General features: G+C 44.0%; 1 protein-coding gene across 1 annotated transcript in view; it reads left to right on the top strand.

Moving 5' to 3' along the window:
* The window catches only part of LOC128455022 (ephrin type-B receptor 1-B), a 157,251-nt gene that overhangs the window by 43,192 nt on the left and 94,521 nt on the right, over positions 1-19,538 (top strand). The window contains exon 2 of the mRNA XM_053438651.1: positions 5,566-5,630. Coding sequence (XP_053294626.1) covers positions 5,566-5,630 — 65 coding nt within the window. The remainder of the gene's footprint in view (positions 1-5,565; positions 5,631-19,538) is intronic.

Here is a 19,538-nt window from a genome sequence, read left to right on the forward strand (position 1 = left end):
TGACTCTTCTGTTTCTTCTATTTAAAGCAAGAAGCCCTTCAGTGTGAGCGACACAGCTTTAGTGTGGCACACGCTAGATCAATCTCACATCTATGTTAGCGAGGATTGTCTTCCGTGTTTAACACAGTGACTCAATCAAAGATCTCTCCTCGCTGCTCTTCTTCTTAACATGAAGCGGCCGTGTAACATAAACACTGTCGCTGTTTTCCAAATCAACTCAGTGCTCTGGACCATGCTGGACTCGTGTCGGTCCAACCTTCCAGTCCAATAAACAAGCCTTTTGTTTGTGATGTCCCAGGGTGCGCTGAGTGAACTGCCTCTACCTGTGTGAGGAACTTCTGCCCAATTTATTCAGAAAATAATCTGTCAAAATTTGTTTTATTCATAAATCCCCCAAGTGGACAGCTGATTAGTTTGGGAAGCACAGCAGCTTTTCACTCTTGTTTGTTTGTTACTTTGTTTTCAGCCCCGTTTTAAGATGCCAGGCTCAGCAGGCTGCCATGGGGCTTCATCATTGTTAAGTGCTCATTTCAATCCTGCTGATTTCTCCTCTTGGTTTTTGCGTCTCTCTCTCTCTCTCTCTCTCTCTCTCTCTCTCTCTCTCTCTCTCTCTCTCTCGCTCTCTCTCTCTCTCTCTCTCTCTCTCGCTCTCTCTCTCTCTCTCTCTCTCTCTCTCTCACCTTCCCTCCCTCTCTCCCTCCCTCTCTGTCTTTTCCTTCAATCTGTCTCTCTCTCTTGACCTCCCATCTTGATTTCATTTCTGAGAAAAGATAAACCCCTTTTAAATAATGGCGTTTCAATGCCCTCAGATCTTGTTTCCGTGTGCTGCTACAATCACAAAGACGGAGGCCCTCTCAGCCCAGCATCCAGCATCTGGACATGATTGTCTCGTTCAGTTACAAAGTGCACGAGCATCCTTGAGCAGGAGGGCATATAGACAAGGGAGGGTTAAAGCGTGGATGAATGGGAAAGATGTGTTGTTGGACGGCGAGGGAAGGATCCGTGGAGAATTGTCAGCCGTATTGACTGAGGAGCCGGGGAGCTTCAGAGAGGTGCTTCAGCACATGTTCTATCGACCAGCAGCCGTACAATCATATAGACATGGTCACAAAGGAGGTGAATTACACAGTCATGTTGCCACTCTGACTTTCAAACGGCAGAATTAAAGTCATACATAAAGGCTCAGAGAAGGTAGAGACAATAGGCAATCCTTTTTTACTCTGAAATCTCTTTTTAGAGATATTCCTTGGTGCTCCCAAGACGCGACCATGCGTGTGCGTTTGATGTATCATGCGACTGCTTGCTGACGTGTAATTGTGTGAAGAGGCCCTGCCATATCGATCGGTAAACGCAGGGCCCCATCAATGTTTAATGCAGTCTCTCTCTCGCTCTTTCATTTCTCTCCCTCCCTTTCTCCATCCCCGGCTCTCTATCTGTGGAAACAGCCTAGCATTTGGTATTGATCTATCATTTGCTGCTAATGAGAAGGAGCTGTGCTTTCTGGGATTGGAAGCCGAAGTCCCTCGGCTGGGCCCGGGCTCGGCTCACGGCTTCCCGGTTTTGACGAGTACCCTGGTTGTGTATTAGCTCATCTGAGCTCTTAACAATGACCTAATCCACATCCTCTGTACGATTTAGATTTACTAATATTGTGCGATGCAGTCATGACACATCCTCCGGCCTTGTTTGTGGTTCTTTGAATCCATTTAAGGCCCGCTACCCCGACACATACAAGCAGTTTTTTTACCAAAAGATTTATGAGCCATGGTGACATAGTCAACATTAAGCTCTCTTTGTTAATAATTTTCCCACACACTGAACTGCTTGTGAACCTGGCAGTGTGTTTAATTTATTGGAGCTCGCAGGTGGAGCTGACATAGCAGAATATGAATGCAGAAGTAAACACTCGGCCCCCCTCCCCCCCCCCCCACACACACAATCACGAGGGACGACAGCTAGCTGCTGTCTTACCTTTGTCTTCCAAACGACTTGGTAAAAAAACAGAGAGAGGCTAACAGGGTGTGTGTCCACGTATAACAGCAATCAAAATCATGGGGCTGGGAGAAGGCGGACTAATTGTTTTAATGTGGGTTTTATGGTCTGAGCTGAGGAGGAAGCCTCCATTAAACTACTGGAACCCACAGACTCATCAGAGGAAATGTGTCCAAGCCAAGACCTCAAATTAAACCTTACGTTAAAGGCATATTTTTTTTGTTCAAGTTAATTATTATTTATATGAATCCGTCGATCCAAAATAACTTTCTGATATCAAATGTAGACATATTAAGTTGCCATTAATATAAATCCATTCTCGTATTAAATGGGCCGGCAGCCGTTTGAAGAGAAAAAAAAGATGAAGAATCATTTGAAAACTAATTATTTGGTAAGCTTAGGTCAGAGGATGACATTCAGCAATAAACCAAAATGATATTTGTAATTTTGAAAGAGTTGGCTTTTCTTATTAATGTGGGTAGCTTCTTTTAAAATGAAACTCTTCAAATCCGTTAATGATTAAATGGATGAATACTTCCCATAGTAGCTCATTTAACACACACACACACACACACACACACATACACACACACACACACACACACACGTACATAAGGGACAATTTCCAAAGGCCCAGGGCTGGTGGACAGGTGTCTGAGCCGTGGCATTAAGGCTGTGGGAGCCCCGCCCCATTTCCTAAAAAACACTTACCACTCTCCATTTACTCATCTGCTACTCTAGTGTTTTGCTAATGGTAGCCATTAGGTCACATGACATGGCTCGCCAAACCCTCCCATGGGCCTTTGACCTTCCTTATTTATTTCTTTTCACCTCCTGCTTTCAGCGTCTCCTCTCCTTTTTAGAAGGAAATGGAAAATGGCCCACCAAGTGCCTGTGTGATTTGACTAAAGCTTTTTGTGATTTCCCCTGAGAAAGGGTTGGCAGTCCCCACGACGCTGGCTGGCGCTAAGGGCTGTTTCATGCCCCTATCTCCCCAGCTGACAGCAAGTCGCAGAGGCAGGCAGGCGGGCTGGAGCTGGCTGGCTGGCTGGAAGCGAGACAAGGCAAGGCTGATCTTAGGGAAATTGAAATACTCTGATGGAAGCCGGGTGTGAACAAGGCTGTCATTGTAGGTGTACACAGAAAATTGCCCTTTGTGTTGCCTGGTGGATGAGAATGTGCGTGTGTGTTCCTCTTAACATGGAGGGTATATAGAGTGTCGCTGTTTTCAGACATGCACTCCGGATAAATGGGTTGCCTTTCACATATTACGCAGCAGGAGATTGTCTGGGTCAGACGTGTTTACTACAACAGGAAAATGTCCGAAACCTTCAGACGAGGGGCACCGCCCAGGTAGAGCCTGCAGGTGGGAGGACATGATGTCTAAATCGCCGTTATTACGTCTTCTACGTGTATGACGTTTAATTTCATCCTGAGATATTTGTATTCTTTTGATTTTGGTCATTGTGTGTGTCCGTTGCGTGCTAGAGGTGTAAAAACACTCTAAATGCAGCTTTTGTGTGAACTCCTTTATACGATGGTGAATTATAAGCTAATTATTTTCTTTTTCTTTCATGTCTGTAAGGACAGTTTCTCCCAGTAAGAATAAAAGACCTCCTTCTTCTCAAACTACAGGGTTGTCACTCATCCACATTTGTTTTCACCATATGACCTTCAGATGACAGGCTTTCAAATGCTGCATCAGCTGGAATGATCTCTAAATCACTGCGGGTTCAGCGGGACTCCAAATAACAGAAACCTGCATGTTTGCACTTCCTGTGGAGGAGCAGGTAAAGGAAGGATTCCGAGGTCCTCCTTTTCTTCAATGAGGGCAGTGTTGCGTCATTGCAGTTAATCAGAGTGAGATTTCTCCCACATCAACAACACATGCGGGGGGGTTGCTTGCCAACTGTTTGCTTTGATAGTGGATACTTTCCAAGCCGTAGACACGGCGGCTGCAGTTCCTCTGATAGTTCCCCACACACCTTTTCTTATCTGCTACACATCATCACCCGGACACACCATCCACTCATCATGTCTCCCGTCTTTTTATCCAGTCTGGCCACATTAAACACAAGCGAGCACACGTCGTGGCAGGAGCGGCGTCGGAAAACGAAATATGTCCCGGTTCTCCCACAATAAGATGGAAGGTGTGGGCCGGAGAATAAACTGTCTGTTACAAGTGAAATTATGAATCTATCATTACACTGCTAAGGCCAACATGTCAAACCACTTCATCACTCTATAAATCTGTGTGTGTGGGAGAGGGAGGGAGAAGCAGGGGAGACCGGTGGTTGGTGATAACTGCCATACTTCTCTCGTCTTTCCTGGAGCTATATCAAGGTTCCAGATTTCAAAGTGCCAACCCGGCAGATATTAATCAAAACAGGGATGACAATCTTCTTGGGTGAGCTGCCAGACCTATTTGTCTACAGCGTGTCACTGAGGATTAGTAAGAGGAGAGTGCGAGCAAGAGAGAATGTGTATTCTTTACGTTCTTATATTTCACATGGTGCCAGATATGACAGCAAGTCCATAGTGAGGGAGATAAATTCTGATCTTTTCCACCACATAAGAGAATTCCCTTTATGTCTCATTTTTGTTTGTAACCTGTGTACCACATAGCTACTTTAAGCCATGCATTGAACTAAACGTGAGAATGCAAATATCCAAACCATCTCAGAAAGACGTGTCATGCGAGTAGATGAAAGTGACAAAATACCAAAATGGAATGAGAAGGATATTTGATTTGGTTTTGGTGATCATTTCCAAAACCAAATTTAGCAATCAGTGCCAAGATCATTGCGGACACCAATGCTGTAAACAAAAACACGTGAATGAAATGTATAGGTCATGTCCAGCCTCCTGCTTTCTCTGCCCAGACACCCCCCCTCACCTGAACGAGATCTTCCTGTTGTTGTGAACACGTCTGACCCAGAGAACCTCTCCATTGTTTATATCTGCAAACGGCTTACGACACTCGTTTATGCAATGAATGCAGATACATTTCCCCTTCTTGTTTAACCTTTGAGACTCTATGTCCTGAATATGCATTTTCATAAATGGAGGTTGAGAGGAACCCAGACAATGAGTACAGAAGAGCTCTGTGATAGTAGTTTTTCCCACTTGTAGTACAAAGCTGCACTTGGAGGTGTCCCTCTGCATGTGTACAGCCACTTTCTTTTGGTGAAACAATTTGACACAGTTCAGTGCTCACACACAACCGCACGCAAACTCGTTCTATGTTTTTCATTTCCATGTCCAAAAAAGCAGGACGCACATACTGTAGTTCCACCCTCACGCGGAGAGGACACAGCATTTAACAGCATGACACAGGCACTGGCACATTCCTCCCAGTGCTGAGGCTTCGTCTCCACGTCTCCTGTCTTAACAGAAGTTGAGCGGAGATGGATGAAGCGCTGTGAAGGGTTCAACTCCTTTCTGCTCATCGGTGATAGTGTCAAGTGATCACTGGGGCTTGAATCCAGTTCAGCTCGGTGGAGTGATTCTCAAAATAGCTTCTTCTTTTTTTCTGTGGCTAACCACTGTCTTCCCTTTTGCTCTTTGCTGCAGAGACGGTGATGGACACCCGCGTGGCCACAGCTGAACTGGGCTGGACAGCGTATCCGAACTCCGGGGTAAGTCGGCATGGCAACGCACGCAGACGAAAAAAAACAGTTTCACAAGTTTGTCGTGGAACTCTCTCTGGTGTGTAACATGAAACACGGGGCTGGCACCGACCGGCAGTCGCACAGATAAATAGACAGGAAGGAAGGATGGGAGTATACAGATTTAACTACTGCCCCAATGTAGCTCCTATTGTGAGTATTATTTTCTCTCTGTCCTGGCTCATAATGGCTTAATGACATAATGGGTTCATGTAAGCCCCAGAACACTGCACCCAAGTCCCTGTAAATGGAGGCTGGGGGGATACCATAGACATAATAATACAGTAATGACACATTTATGCAGGGAAGTGGAGGTATTAGGATGAAACGGGGGAGGAGGAGCTAAGAGGGTGGATACGCTCAAGGCTTCCTCACATTTCAAGAGAAGTATTTTCAACTTTTTCGGTAGCTGTAGGCACATGAAAGCAGTGGAAATGGAACAAAGTGCAGAGTCATCATCGTATTTTTTTGGCTTTTTCCCCACAGTATCAGAGGTATGATTGCCCAATTACGTTAATGGACCAAAGGAGAATTTTAAGACCCTGTTCTCAGTGCTGTAATTCAATAATTCAATAGAAAGCTCCATAGTCCAACACTGATAACCTGGATCTGGCTGGAGAGACGACGGCTGTTTCCTGAATTTTCCGGGTCTTTAGGTCTTTATGAGGCATTTTACACACGTGTGTAAAGGGAGCCTTTACTGCTCTTGGACAGAGCGTTGGCTCTATTCAAACATTGGAGAGTGTGGCAGCTCACTTTATTTGTCTCCCCTGAAGGAGCATTAAGTCAGAACCTGGATTGACCAAGTGTGAACATTAGAGCAACAATTCTGGAGCCGAGACCAAAACAAACTTCCACAATCTTGCTTTGCGTTGCGAGAAGATGAAATTGTGATACCCCGACCTGCACCCTGTGGAGATCTCACTACTTTACACATGTAACAAAACCAATTCTTCATCTCAGAATTTGTACTATACTAAATAATTCAGAGATTTTGTTCTATAGCCTATTTTCTTTTGGTCCAATCATCACTGATTGTGACTGAGGAAAAAAATGTATTTAGATCCAGATGGATAATAACCCTGAGAATTCGGACCTCTCGAACACATTCAAATCAGTCCAAATAATAAATACATTGGGGTTTGAACTGACTCGTCAAAGCATTGCGTGTTTGTGTGTGTTTTTCTACTTTTTAGCACACAATAAATAGTTTTCTACGCTGATGACTGAACAGCATTTAATAGAATTGGCCGTATCCAGTCTGTCTTCACTGAAAATACATCGGACGTTTGTCCAAAAACCCAAAATGAGCAGCTGATTATGTTGCAGCCAAAATTATTAAAGCAAAAGCTAAAATCTTTTGCAAATTAAATCTTGCGTATTTACATATTTTCATTTCAAATAATTGTGAGGAGTCCTTGTTACCTTATTGCTAATTCATTGTATTTTGGCCTTGTAATGATCAGTTTGACTCAAAGGAGAAAAAAAAGCTCAGTTTTCTTTACACCGATTCCGGATTTTCTTTTCTTCTTTTTGTTGATTTGTTGTTTTTCCCTGTCAAAAGGAAGCATCCAGTAAGACCTACTGAGTAGAGACATCTCCTGTGCTATTTCCATCCAAGCTTGTTGAGTTCAGCGAGCCTCCAGGCACACAGAGCCTCGCGTCTGTGTTGAGCATCGTTTTTTAAGCTGCTCCTGTTGTAGCGGTTCATGCCGGGAGAGACCCGCTGTACGAAGAACACACTCATACCGCTCACTGGTGGAACTTACCCTGCCACGCAGCTGTCTTGACCTTGCTGCTGGAGTGTCAGAGATGCAGCGTGATTTTGAAGGACCTCGCACTCGCACACACTCTCCCACGTGCACGTTATCGCGTACACACACTCCCTCCGGCAGCTTTTTAAACTGGATTTCTCTTGTATGGGAGCTAAATATTGAATTATATCAAACCTGTACAACTCTCATCTCCGACGGCTGCAGGTGCATCAGTGTGTTTGTGTGCAGCTGATTTGGAAACCAAGTATTTAATAAGTCCTCGACACACTCAGACACGTATTGAGTGTTTCCATGTCTTACATAATGAACACTCGGTTAGAAGCTGAGTTGAAAGTGAAATTTTAAAAGAATCCATAACGATGAGTGAAGCCTAAAAGGAGTGAAACGAGGGTGCTGTGAATTGAACACACAAAACACGAGGGGAGGGACACACACACCAGCGTGGTCCCTGTGCTACACCTCATTAATGTCCTTCAGTAACTCCTTCAAGAGTTCATAAGAAGTGTGTGTGTATGTGTGTGTCTGTGTGTGTGTGTGTGTGTTTGTATTTGGCTGACCTGAAGGGTTAATTTTGAAGGATTGCAGTAGCAGTGTCATTAGTTCCAGTGGTGTAAACATGAGGACATATCAGGGTTAGCCCACATGAATGAATAATGCTGCGGTGCTATGCAAATCCACGCTCTGTGTCAGCATCTGCCGGAGAGACGGAGAGCTCCGAGGGCAAACAGATGTGTTCAGAAAGCAGGCAGGTTTTTATTTTTTATTTTGTTGTTGTTATATTCCTTCTTTCTCTCTGTGGACTTTAAACACAACCATCTTCAATTTTCCTCACCTCCATCCCTTTGAGTCAGTCGCCTCCTTTTCTTTTCTCTCTCATTCTCTGTCTTCACACACAAGCACCTTGTCTTTGTTGAGTTAAGGGATTATAAGGAAATCAGTTAACGCCACTATTTTGGAGGAGAAGCTATTTCATGGCAACATATACAAATAATAGGGCTTTTAATGGTTTTTACATATATATAAAAAAAAAAAAAAAAACTTTATTTAACACAGTGAAGTACCGTGGAAAACAACTAAGATCTGGACTGATCCAAAGCTGCTCAATCCGCTTAATCAAAGTGATTAAATCTAGGGTTGGACTTTAAATAAGATTTAAATGAACTTAAAATGGTTCAAAACAGTAGAAATACTATGTTAACTTAAATATTATTTGAAAACCTAATATTGATTTGAAACACGGTAGAGGGACTGGGAGAAATCAGGTCACTCACCAGTTGAGTGTTAGCTGGGGTTTTTACTTAGGTTGTGTAAATAAACATGTTGTGATTTCCTGTAATCTTGTTTCCCCACTTGCATCATGTAAACATAAACACTTCGAAAAACAGTAAGAAAGGTGATATTTAAGGATGGGAGATTTTTACGAGGTGCGGAGAGGTACATGGAATATAATTAACTGGATACAAACACCAGATTGAAGCTCACACTGATATTAAGCCTGTTGTTGTATTCTACGTGCAAGAGGAATCAGTGTTTGGCCCGTGTGCTCCTCTGTACACTCTGTTGGCAGTTTATCAGATCCACCTCACTAAAGTTAATGAAGTCTAATGCAACAGCTTTGCAGTGAATCCTCTAACTTCATGAAGGTTATAATCTACAGCTTTTATTGAGAGTGTTCGAGGAGAGGTGTTGACTCAGCTGAATGCTCGTTTTGGAAGATAAAATATTTGAACTGTGTCACATTGTGCAGAGATGTTACCGTTTACTGCCTCGGCCGAGGAGGTGACGTTTCCCCCCTGGACATGATTCATTTAACATTCAGAAATAGGGCTTTTATTTTGACATTTTCGCAGTTTTGTTGAAAAAAATCATGTCTAAGGAGCAGGTATCAGTGAGAGCCTGAAGTTAGTGGACGTACGCGCAGTAAATAGATTTTAATTATTTAGGACAAAATAATAGAAAAAACCTCTGTAGAAGAACTTGAGAACAATTTTGGATGTATGTGGTTTTTCTGCAGAACTGACAAAGGTTTGTAGTGGAAGAGATTCTGAGCCATTAGAGGAAAGGAACATTTCTTCGTCCTAATTGTTCTTCTTGAATAATTTAGATAAAAGGGGAAACAGAAGAAAGAAAAAAAAAGGCAAATTTCGGGGTGGGGTGTGGGAGACAGGAAGGGGACGAGAGCGAGAGATTAGAGAGGGCGGGGGGGGGGGGGTAGTGTGGCTGAAAAGGTTGCGGGATCAAGAAGGGGCGGGGGGGGGGGGGGGATTAGGAGAAACTGGAGTGAGAAAGGGTAAGAGATCAATTGAGTGTGAATGGGGGAAAAAAAAAGCAAAAAGAAGCTGCGTAGCCCAGAAACATTGAGCCGTGGATGTGCGTGTGGAGGAGAGCTTGGGTTAACTCATGTGACTCCGGGAGGTCACGGGCACAGTCCAGGCTTTAAGGTGAGAGCCTGTGGGGGGAGGGGTGCCCGGGGGGGTGGAGGGGGTTACGAGGTCAGCCGGGTGGCGGCGGCTCTGCTGACAGAGGCTGTGGGTGCTGTCAAGCGAGGAGAAACGGGGCAGGCTTGGGGCAGGGAGGGATAACGATTCGGCCAAGTGAGTGATAGAGAGAGAGATGGGTGCGGAGGATAAGAAGCAGAAAGATAAAGAGGAGATTTGCCAGAAATCCCTTTGGTTTGCAGGTGCACGAGAAAACACGGATGGCCCCCTGACGTTTGTTTTATATTTACACTTGCTTGTATTTCCGAGTATTGTCTTGTGTGTGCTCAGGCATAAGTTCCCTGAGAGCGCACCGTGGCACATCTACACCTGCATTGAATGTGAATGTGTGCCTCTGCAGGTGCAGTTGGAGGGGAGGGGTTTTGGGCAGCACCCCTGCCTCGCTTCCCCCTCCCGCTGTGCAAAGCTCCTGCGGGCCCTAACTGGACAGGTGTCAGGATACACTCTGCGTTTCCTAAAGAGCAGCAGATAGATCCAGAACGGCCATCTCACCATATGCTGACCACACTCAATACGCCTCAATTATTCATAACCTGACAGACAGACGGGCATGCAGCCATTCAACATGGGCAGGGGGAGCACGGGAGGAAATGGTGTATTGGGGAAGATGAGAAAGAGCAAAAGGTAGATAGGGAGGAGAAAGGGGGGTTGATGGAATGTGAATAATAAGAGTCGGAGGGAGACGGAGAGGAAAGGAAGACCAGAGGCAGAGATAGGAGTGAGGAAGAGAGAGAGAGAGAGATGGATGGAGGTGAACTCTGAACCTGCAGAGCCTCCGTCGAAATGGAATGAGAGGAGAAAAAAAACACACACAGTGAGTCATGCTGGCTGTGCTTCAACAACCAGGTGAGAAGAGTGCCTTTTTAAAACCCTAAATGCAAAAATGGTAGGAAATTGTTTCACATTCCCCCATAAACCTCCCTTTGAAGCTTTTGTGTCAGAAAAAAAGTATATGTTTATGTACATTGTGTATATTTGCACAAATACATGCACATTCACGCACATCTGACATTGTCTTGTCAGTGGGAGACCTGTTTCGTTTCACCTCCCTGGTTCCCCAGTGTGATTTAGTTGTGTCTCCACACAGCTGAATTCGCTTTGAGCTCAGACATCTCTGCTCAGCATGACGACCAGGATGGTGAGACAAGGAATCACTTAGATCAAAACTGGCTTTCTGTTTGAGTTACTGTGTGCGGCTCTGTGTTTGTGTGTCAAAGGTATTTTGTTATTTTGCCCGACTTCAATATTGTATTTTAGCTCCAAACATTATTTATTTATTTTTTTGGTAAGGCCAACATTTATTTTACCTTCGTAAGCTCAGGGAGACGTGGCCTAAAAAGCAGCAGCTACTTGTAGCGTAGTTTCAGACTGAGCAGAATATTCTAGTGTTTGGTGCAGCACAGATAGGATGAAGTCACAAGCTAAATCAGGCTGGTTTGAAATTGTGTGCCAATTCCTAATACTATTTCTTTACCTTTTCTCCGTTTTCTATTTTCCCTTTTGAAATAAAACGTGGCTTCCTCAATAATTGATATTCTTCCTGTGGATTTCCCCCGTGATATTTCACATGTAAGAATTCTCTTGGATGTATTAGGAAGTCAGGGCAAACCTTATTTCCTCACCGAATAAATAAAAGAACAAAATAATGGCGCAGGGGAGACATACATATCGAAAAAATATATATATTTAAAGGAGAAATGAGTCCATCTTGAATTTGTTATGGATTTGGAAGAATGGAAGGCGTGGCTGGAGGCTGGCTGGAGGCTGTCTGACTTCTGTGTGTGGGAGTTAGTGTGTGTCTATCCCAGTCAGTATCTGCAGTACCTGCTCTTTCAGCAGACCTATACAGAGCTGCCAGAAACAGCAGTAAATCCCTCTGTTCTTGCCCTCCATCTTTTTTACCCACACTGATTTCCTCACCGTGTCTTTTTCTTTCCTCTCCCTTGTCCGTCCCTGGAGCTCAGAATCCCCTTCTCGCTCGATCTTTGCCAACAACCCTGCATCACCCCCTGCATCCCTCTCACTGACGCTGCGTCTGGAGGATGGGCCTGTCATGTGTCATGCTTTGCAGATTTTTTATCCTCACACACTCTCCCGCATGCACAAGGCCACATGCACACATACACGCCGACAGACGGGGGGGCCCTTCACATCGGAAAGCCTTGATACCCTGCCATCCTCCTGTCCCCTTCTGACACACTCTTAGTGAGGTTGTCCCTAAATGGCCTTGCCCTGGGCCATAGGGGGCCAGGGAGCCTGCAGGGTGACAGCTCTCACTGCCTCTTTGAGTTTCCTCTCACTCCCTTTACCCCCTTCTTATCACATCCCATTTCTGTTCATCATTTTTATACCTCTCATACGTTTTAAATAATTTAAGCGCTCACTCGTTACATTCTGTCTCCCTCCTCTTGCAGATATTCTCTCTCTCTCTCTCTCTCTCTCTCTCTCTCTCTCTCTCTCTCTCTCTCTCTCTCTCTCTCTCTCTCCTTCATCTTTCAGGCTATTCATGTTCTTCTCGCCCTTCCAACTGTTTCCTTTTATTTTGGCAGTCAAAATTAATAATTGGAGACTACTTGTCGATGGTACTTACAGTAAAGTAGATCTTCTTAAATACATGAAGAAGACAGATCATGATAATTTTTCGGTGGTTAACGAACAAATATATTTAGAACACATCGAATGCACATTTATTTTTATTGAGAACATTGACGCCTGCACTATATACTTGTCTCTGTTTTCATGTCACAAACAAACAACCTTGTCACTGCTGCACCAACCACGGGTCTTTTGGGAATTATGCTCGACTTATGAACCAAGTATGAGCTCTGCAATAAAAATGGACCTCCAGTACCTACAATCGTATATTTACCTGAAGTATCTTTTAAATACATAAACAATGTTCTTTAAGATAGGATAAGATAAGATACATTTATTGATCCCAAACACATGCACAGTCACACGACATGCAGAGTAGGGAAATTCGTCTACCTCATCTTTAAACTAATGTAAGTTAGCAAACCTTAATAAATAAAAGTACCGCATAAAAATGTAAACAAATATTTCTTAGCCCTTCATATATTATTATTTTCTCTGCTCCTCTCCTGCCACTCATTAGTGCTATAGCATGTTATCAGCATGTTTTTAAATGATTTGCACTTAATGAAACTTAATGACCTCATCACAAGCGTACAGCAGGATGAGGTAGAGGACAGAGGTCTTTGCTTTCTGATTCAAAAATAATGAATGCTTTAAATATCTTCAGTTTGAATGACGACATTTTATTATCTAGGACCCAAAAACGTTGTGTCCCAGCTCGTGTTCCACCTCCTGCCTGAGACGTTAACAGTAGAAGTTGCACTTGGTAACGCCTACAGTGTTTACTATGGCAGCGACGGTGCAGCATATAATTAAATGTAAGTGTTAATAATAATATTTGAATAGTTGGATGGAGGAGTGGGAGAGGAAAATGCTGGGGTGGATTGTTCACTTAACACAATTATGTGCATCATATTCACGATCTGAGACGGAGGCCGCTTGGGAGCAAGTAATGGGACCAAATTGCGAATAATGTGCCAACACAGTACATTTCTCACATTGTATAAATAGAAGTTTGGAATGAAAACCACCAGTAACAACAACCCACCCCCATTAAAGCCTTGGAGAGCTTTGTTAATACATGGCATCATCTGTGAACTCACTTGTTCAACACCGCAGTGTAACAGATGCATTGACTGGGGCGTGGGCGTGGCCGGGGAGCAGATCCTCAATGGGTCCCACTCTGACGCAGAAGGACACAGTTCTATCTGGGCTCAGTCAAACTGTGTGACTGTAATTATAGAGTGGCTGGGATCTGGCAGCGTTGGGAGTGTTTCAGACATCGCCATTTCCTCCCCATCCATCACATCCAGCCAGCCGGAACTAGGCCTCGGATGCCCCGAAAAATAATCATTCCCATTGCAACTGGCCTGACAGCAGCCCTCATTCAATAACACAGCTGATCAGAAATGATAATAGCAATCATGCCACCGCATATTTTAGAGGCTGCAGTCTGATTGTGTTTGTGTGTCTGTCTGTGTGTGTGTTTGTGTGTGTGTGGTGGGAGATGAGGCGTAGCATTCGTAATATGTGAATATGCAAGAGACTATATGAGCATGTGTCTCTGGAGCCTGTGTGGGAATGTTAGTTGATGTGGCTGCAGTCATCAAACCAACTGTTGCCTTGCAGGGACACGTCCATTCTGTTGACTTGCATTAAAGTTGTAAAGGTTGAAAGGCAAATACCCTCATTAAGTCAGTGGGATTTAAAAACAGCCTTTGGACAGAAAAGAAGAGCTCTCTGGCGTGCGATGATAGCCGGCCGGGAGCTTTGCAAAATGGGAAGAGCATCTTTCAGCTTGGGAATATACAGTTCTATCCCTATCTCAGCTTTTCATGTCCAACTGTAATCCAGCGTCCTTCTGAGACCTTGGCCTTTGCGGATCTGTCAATGTAAATTTCACCTCCACTCGTGCCATTCCTTTCTCCTTTGTTCCCCCTCTGCGTCATTTAATGCTCACTTATTCATGCAATAATATTTCTTTTTTTTTTTTAAATGAATTCATTGAAGTTCCACTCTCCCTGCCTCAGTACAACGTTGTGTTGTCATGAATAGCAAATAGGATCATTACTGAAATGCCCATCCCAAGCCTGTAGAATGAAAAGCAATCTTCTGCTTTGCCTCCACCCACATGTTTCAATCCTGCAGTGACGGATGAAAAGACAACTCTTAGGTAGAAAGGTGCTCGGAAACATGCCAGCCGTTCCTCCTGGGTTTACAGATGCAAACACAACACCATCACGTCATTGAAAATACTATATACACACAATATCACCCCAGTATATTTTGGAGAAACACATACAAAAAGGAGGCAACATCTACCGAGTGTTCCCTGTTACAGGGTAAAGTCAAAGTCGAGTGTTTAAATGAAAAGGGCTCAAGAACAAACAGGAGCAATGTCAAGGGGAACTCTGACTGTGGAGCAGCAGAGTTTGACCGTTCCTGTTGTTATTAAATACATCTCTTTTCTTTGATCCCACTGTAAAAACCAGAGTTAGAAGTCAGATTGAGCAGTTGGAGTTTTGAAGGCCATTCAAGAAACACTTGAAAAGTCAGGTGCTCATTCACTATTTCCAGGGGTGTTTCTTTGGACCTTTCAAGGATGAGGAGCGATGGATGTTGAAATGCTCCGAGTTGCTCGTCATCCCTCTGCGCTCAGTACGTCTGAGGATGTACTGTAGCTGTATTAAGTGCTGCTGATGGATTTGACCGTGGCATAGACTCAGCTGAGGATTAGTTAGCAGACTGGAGGTTGAACATGGGCCCCAGTAGAGGCGTCTCTACTCAAGTCTCCTTCCTGTGTGAACAGACCGAGGTTGAATGATGAGCTAAAAGTAGTCAAGACTCGTCTTTATGTACGTGCGCACCGGAGCCACAACCAGACAGAGCACAGATAGTTTTGGCTGGCTGGTATAGGATAGAGTTACAGTGCATCGGGACACAAGTCGTACTGTTCATACTCCATTCTTTCATGGCCTTCATTTGCCAGTTTCCCCTAAATAGCAGCTCTAGGAACCAATATCAAAATATGAAGGTCCAAATTTCAGCATGATTGTTTGAAAGTATCAAAAAAATATATAATTGTTACATTTTACAGAGCTCATAAGTACGCAACAGCTTTTCTGGAGACATTTTTTTTATGATGCAAAAGAACATCACAGAGTCATTTTCATTCTATCTTGTCAGCTGCTGTGCAACCCTTTAAATGGATATTGGCAAAGGGACCTTCAGAGGTAAAAGGAATTACAAAAAACATCAAAAAACAAAATACCTGTGGAACAGAAAAACAATCAAAAAATAGAAAACCCTGCTTTACTGGCTCTCTCTCTCTCACCATTTTCACACTCTATCTCACTCTCTCATTACGAAAGCTCTATAGTCTACTAAATAACCTTGTTTAAATCATGATACGCATTTTGAGGAATTCTAATTTCTATTTAATATCGATTCAACTGGCAGCCTCTGCTCATTTGTATGAGCAATACTGCTTTGGTCAAGTTGTAGCAGTTTGGAGGCTCATGTCTGATCATGGTCCGATAGGAGAGATCAGCATGTACCACCCCCAGGGGCAAAGCAAGTAGGCCTACAGTTATAAAGTTCCTGACCTCCTAAAACTTTCCTGAAAAAGGAAGGTTCCTCTGGTTGACAAAGGTCGATATGACCTTTTGTACTATTTTGATACCAGACCTATTCTCTATTGGTTTTGTCATGTCAGCATCGAGCCTGACTGGAAACCTGTAGCCTACATATGGTGGCTCCTGTCCGGTTCCCACCGCGCCTGCTCCAAATGACTCATTAGTCCAGTCCATTTCTCCTGTTAATGTCCACAGGTGATACATCCATCTTCTGAAGGGTTAGTCCCCTTAGCTCTGTGACTGGCTTGTTCTTGGCTCCACTGTTAGACACTGTCGTCCTCTATAGAGCGGGGCTCTGACCATCTGAGCTGCTCTGTGTTATTTTAGCCTTTGAAGGTAATGGCAGGAGATCAATGTGATGAATGGCCTTTATGAGGGCTCTGTATCGATGGCTGATGGCAGCGAACTGAGGATGTGGGAAAGGGTGCATCAGCCTGAATATATTACCGCCTCCCCGTCTCCTTGATTCCTCTCCTGCTGTTTTTCTTTTCATCCTTCTCTCTGTCTCTTTCTTTTCCTCCACCCTCTCTTGTCCGGCTCAGCTAGCTGCGACTGGTCATTAACACAAACATTAAGCTCGCTGTGAATCCATAGCTTCTCCATCTCCTCGCTACTGCCCATAAAACAGAGCAGCCATCACGACACACTGGATGACCACACTTTATAATCAGGGGAAGGGGAAGAGTGGCCCCTATATTATTGGTAAAGCAAAGCTTTCAGAGTGGAGCCACCGGGAACATGTGGCTGACTTCGAATAAGCATTGTGTAAAGAGGCACTATATATCTGTCTGGTGTCTCATCAGCAAGAATGTTTATGTTCAGTGATATTTGTATGAATAAAATATAGATACAATAATGTGTGCAGTTGGGTTTTCACAACTACCTTGTTTGGTCGTCATCTTCCGACTTTTTAGTTTAGTCCGAACCAAAATAACAGGTGTGAAAGGTTCCTCTGATCATGATCAGGATCAACACACTGTCTGCCCCGAAGAGGTGGTCTTGATCCGGATTTAACAGACCCATAGTTTGGTATATTTGGAGTTTGAAAACGTTTTTTTTTGCGATAGTTCAGACTTTTGGACCCATTGCAGGAAGTGACGACAGCATTAAACAAAGAAGACAAAGGAGCTGAAGCGGTTCATGGGATTGCTTGTAGTCTTTGCCTCCAACAATATAATAAAGGATTTTCGTTTTACTGGTAGTGATACCATAATAATATTACAATGGCAACGAGGCCCAACCATCTACAAACCAATCAATTTATAAGTGCATGCAGCCAACATAGGTGATGATGACAGAAAAGTCGGCTCCCTATATTGCTGCTATATTTTGTTACCTGACTGCCACATCAACTGCATTATCTCTTATTTCTTGAACGTATGTGAGATCTATTGCTTGAAACACATGTGGTGACACATAGTACAAAAGAGGAAAAAGCACTTAGGAACAGAAGATAATCACACTTTCCCTCCCCCGCACCTTGTTCACCTTCAGCTCATATGAATGATACATGCCAGGAACGCATATCTGCGCTCAGATCCATAATGCACAGACTAAATATACACAGCGCAGGACTAACAGTGTTATACACAAATCCTTGAAAGGAAAATGGATTGCAAGGACAAGGGAATTCCATTATCAGTGAGGTGACAGGTGATGATGCCTTCCCTTTTCACTCCTCTCTGGCGAGGTCAGAGAGATGTCACAGAGTGCAGGAGATGGATTTGATTTAAATGATCTAAAAGGTCTGTATAAGAGTGCAGCAAAAGGAACAGGAAACCGCAACTGAGTGCTAATCTGACTGTAGAACCTGTACTGCTAACATGCGAGCATCATGTGCACTGCAGGGCTAATGATAAAGATGCTTAGGAACAGAGTAATAAAATGTTTTGGTCCCACCGAAGCAGAAATGTGTCGCGTAGCCTCGAGCTCTTCTGCAGCAAAACAACAGCCAGCGAATCAATATGTGGTCGGTAAACCATCAAATTATAAACAACATGTTCTCGGAGTGCGCACAAGCACACACACACACAAACAAAACCATGCAGACATCAACAGCAGATGATTACAAAGCTAGCGAATGGATAAGACGACGTGTCCCAAAATGTAATTTCTGCTAAGTAACTGATACACCTGGAATAGTTTTCTTCATTCTCGACACAATGGTGACACTGAAAATCTACAGAGGAGGATATAATAAAAAAAAAAAAAAACACACTTCATTATTATATGAGCCAATGAATTTCTGGACAGATTTTAGATGGGCATTATCGGAGACGCCTCGGGCCTCTCTCTGGCGTGAAAGATGGTGGTCATTTGGCTAGACGAGGGGCGGAGAGGACCCCCTCCTAGACCGGAGCAGACGGGTGCAGAGGAGCCTAGGGCTGGCTGTATTAATGAACAGGCAGTGCTGAAAGGGACAGGTTCCTGTAATGCTGATGAATGGTCATTACAGAGCAGAGACGGGAGAGGAGAGCAGGAGGGATAGAGCGGAGAGGGGGAGAAGAGCAGAGTGGGCACCGGGGGAGCAGCGGTGAAAATAGGGCTTTAATTTGCACCTCAGATTTCTGTAAACTCGTTTATCATGTCAACAGTGTCATTGTTCTCCACGTGTCTTCTCCCTCCTCCTCTTCCTCCTCGCTCCTGGCCAAACCATACCCTCCTGATGTGTTTTCTCCAGGTGGGCTCCCTGGGCCAAGTAATCACATCATCTATTCCATTTTTGTGCGTCTTTGACCCCCACAATTCAATGGAATGGCAACCTTTAGACCTGGCCTCAAATCATTTCACGGACCCATGCATCTGATAAGGATGTGGAATCTTTTGACCATCTCCTGACCGGCCGCTGGGGCCTGTGTGTGGAGTGGTGGTGTCTTCTCTTCTCCATTAGGCCTGATTGAGCACCAGGGGCGTTAAAGGTCAGCGGAAGGAGGAAGCACCAGGAGATATATGCACAAAAGAAACAAGAACTGACTCGAGGCCCACTCACAACACTATAGACCTCATTAGCTTCTCCTCGCCTACAGCTGTTTGGATCACTGGTGGTGTGTTGGTGTGAGTGTGTGTGTTTGTGTGTGTTAAAGGAGACATTTCAAAGCACCCTCTCTGTCCAATACATTTGTTTCTCGTCAGTGGGTTTTTTATGAGACTGTTGTAATAGAAATCACCTTTAATGATTTGTTTTTGAGTAACTGCTGCTGCATGCCCCAAAGTTGAGTGCATACCTCTGCCAAGGCCCAGCAGTCCCCTTATGAACACATTTAAATTCACTTGATCCTCATCTGCACCAAATTGTACACACTCATAAATATCAGAGGTTTTATCAATATCATATAAAATATGCCAGTTTTTTTTCCCATTAAGATCCATAAATTA

The sequence above is a fragment of the Pleuronectes platessa genome, chromosome 13 (genome assembly GCF_947347685.1).
Source record: "Pleuronectes platessa chromosome 13, fPlePla1.1, whole genome shotgun sequence".
NCBI lineage: Eukaryota > Metazoa > Chordata > Actinopteri > Pleuronectiformes > Pleuronectidae > Pleuronectes > Pleuronectes platessa.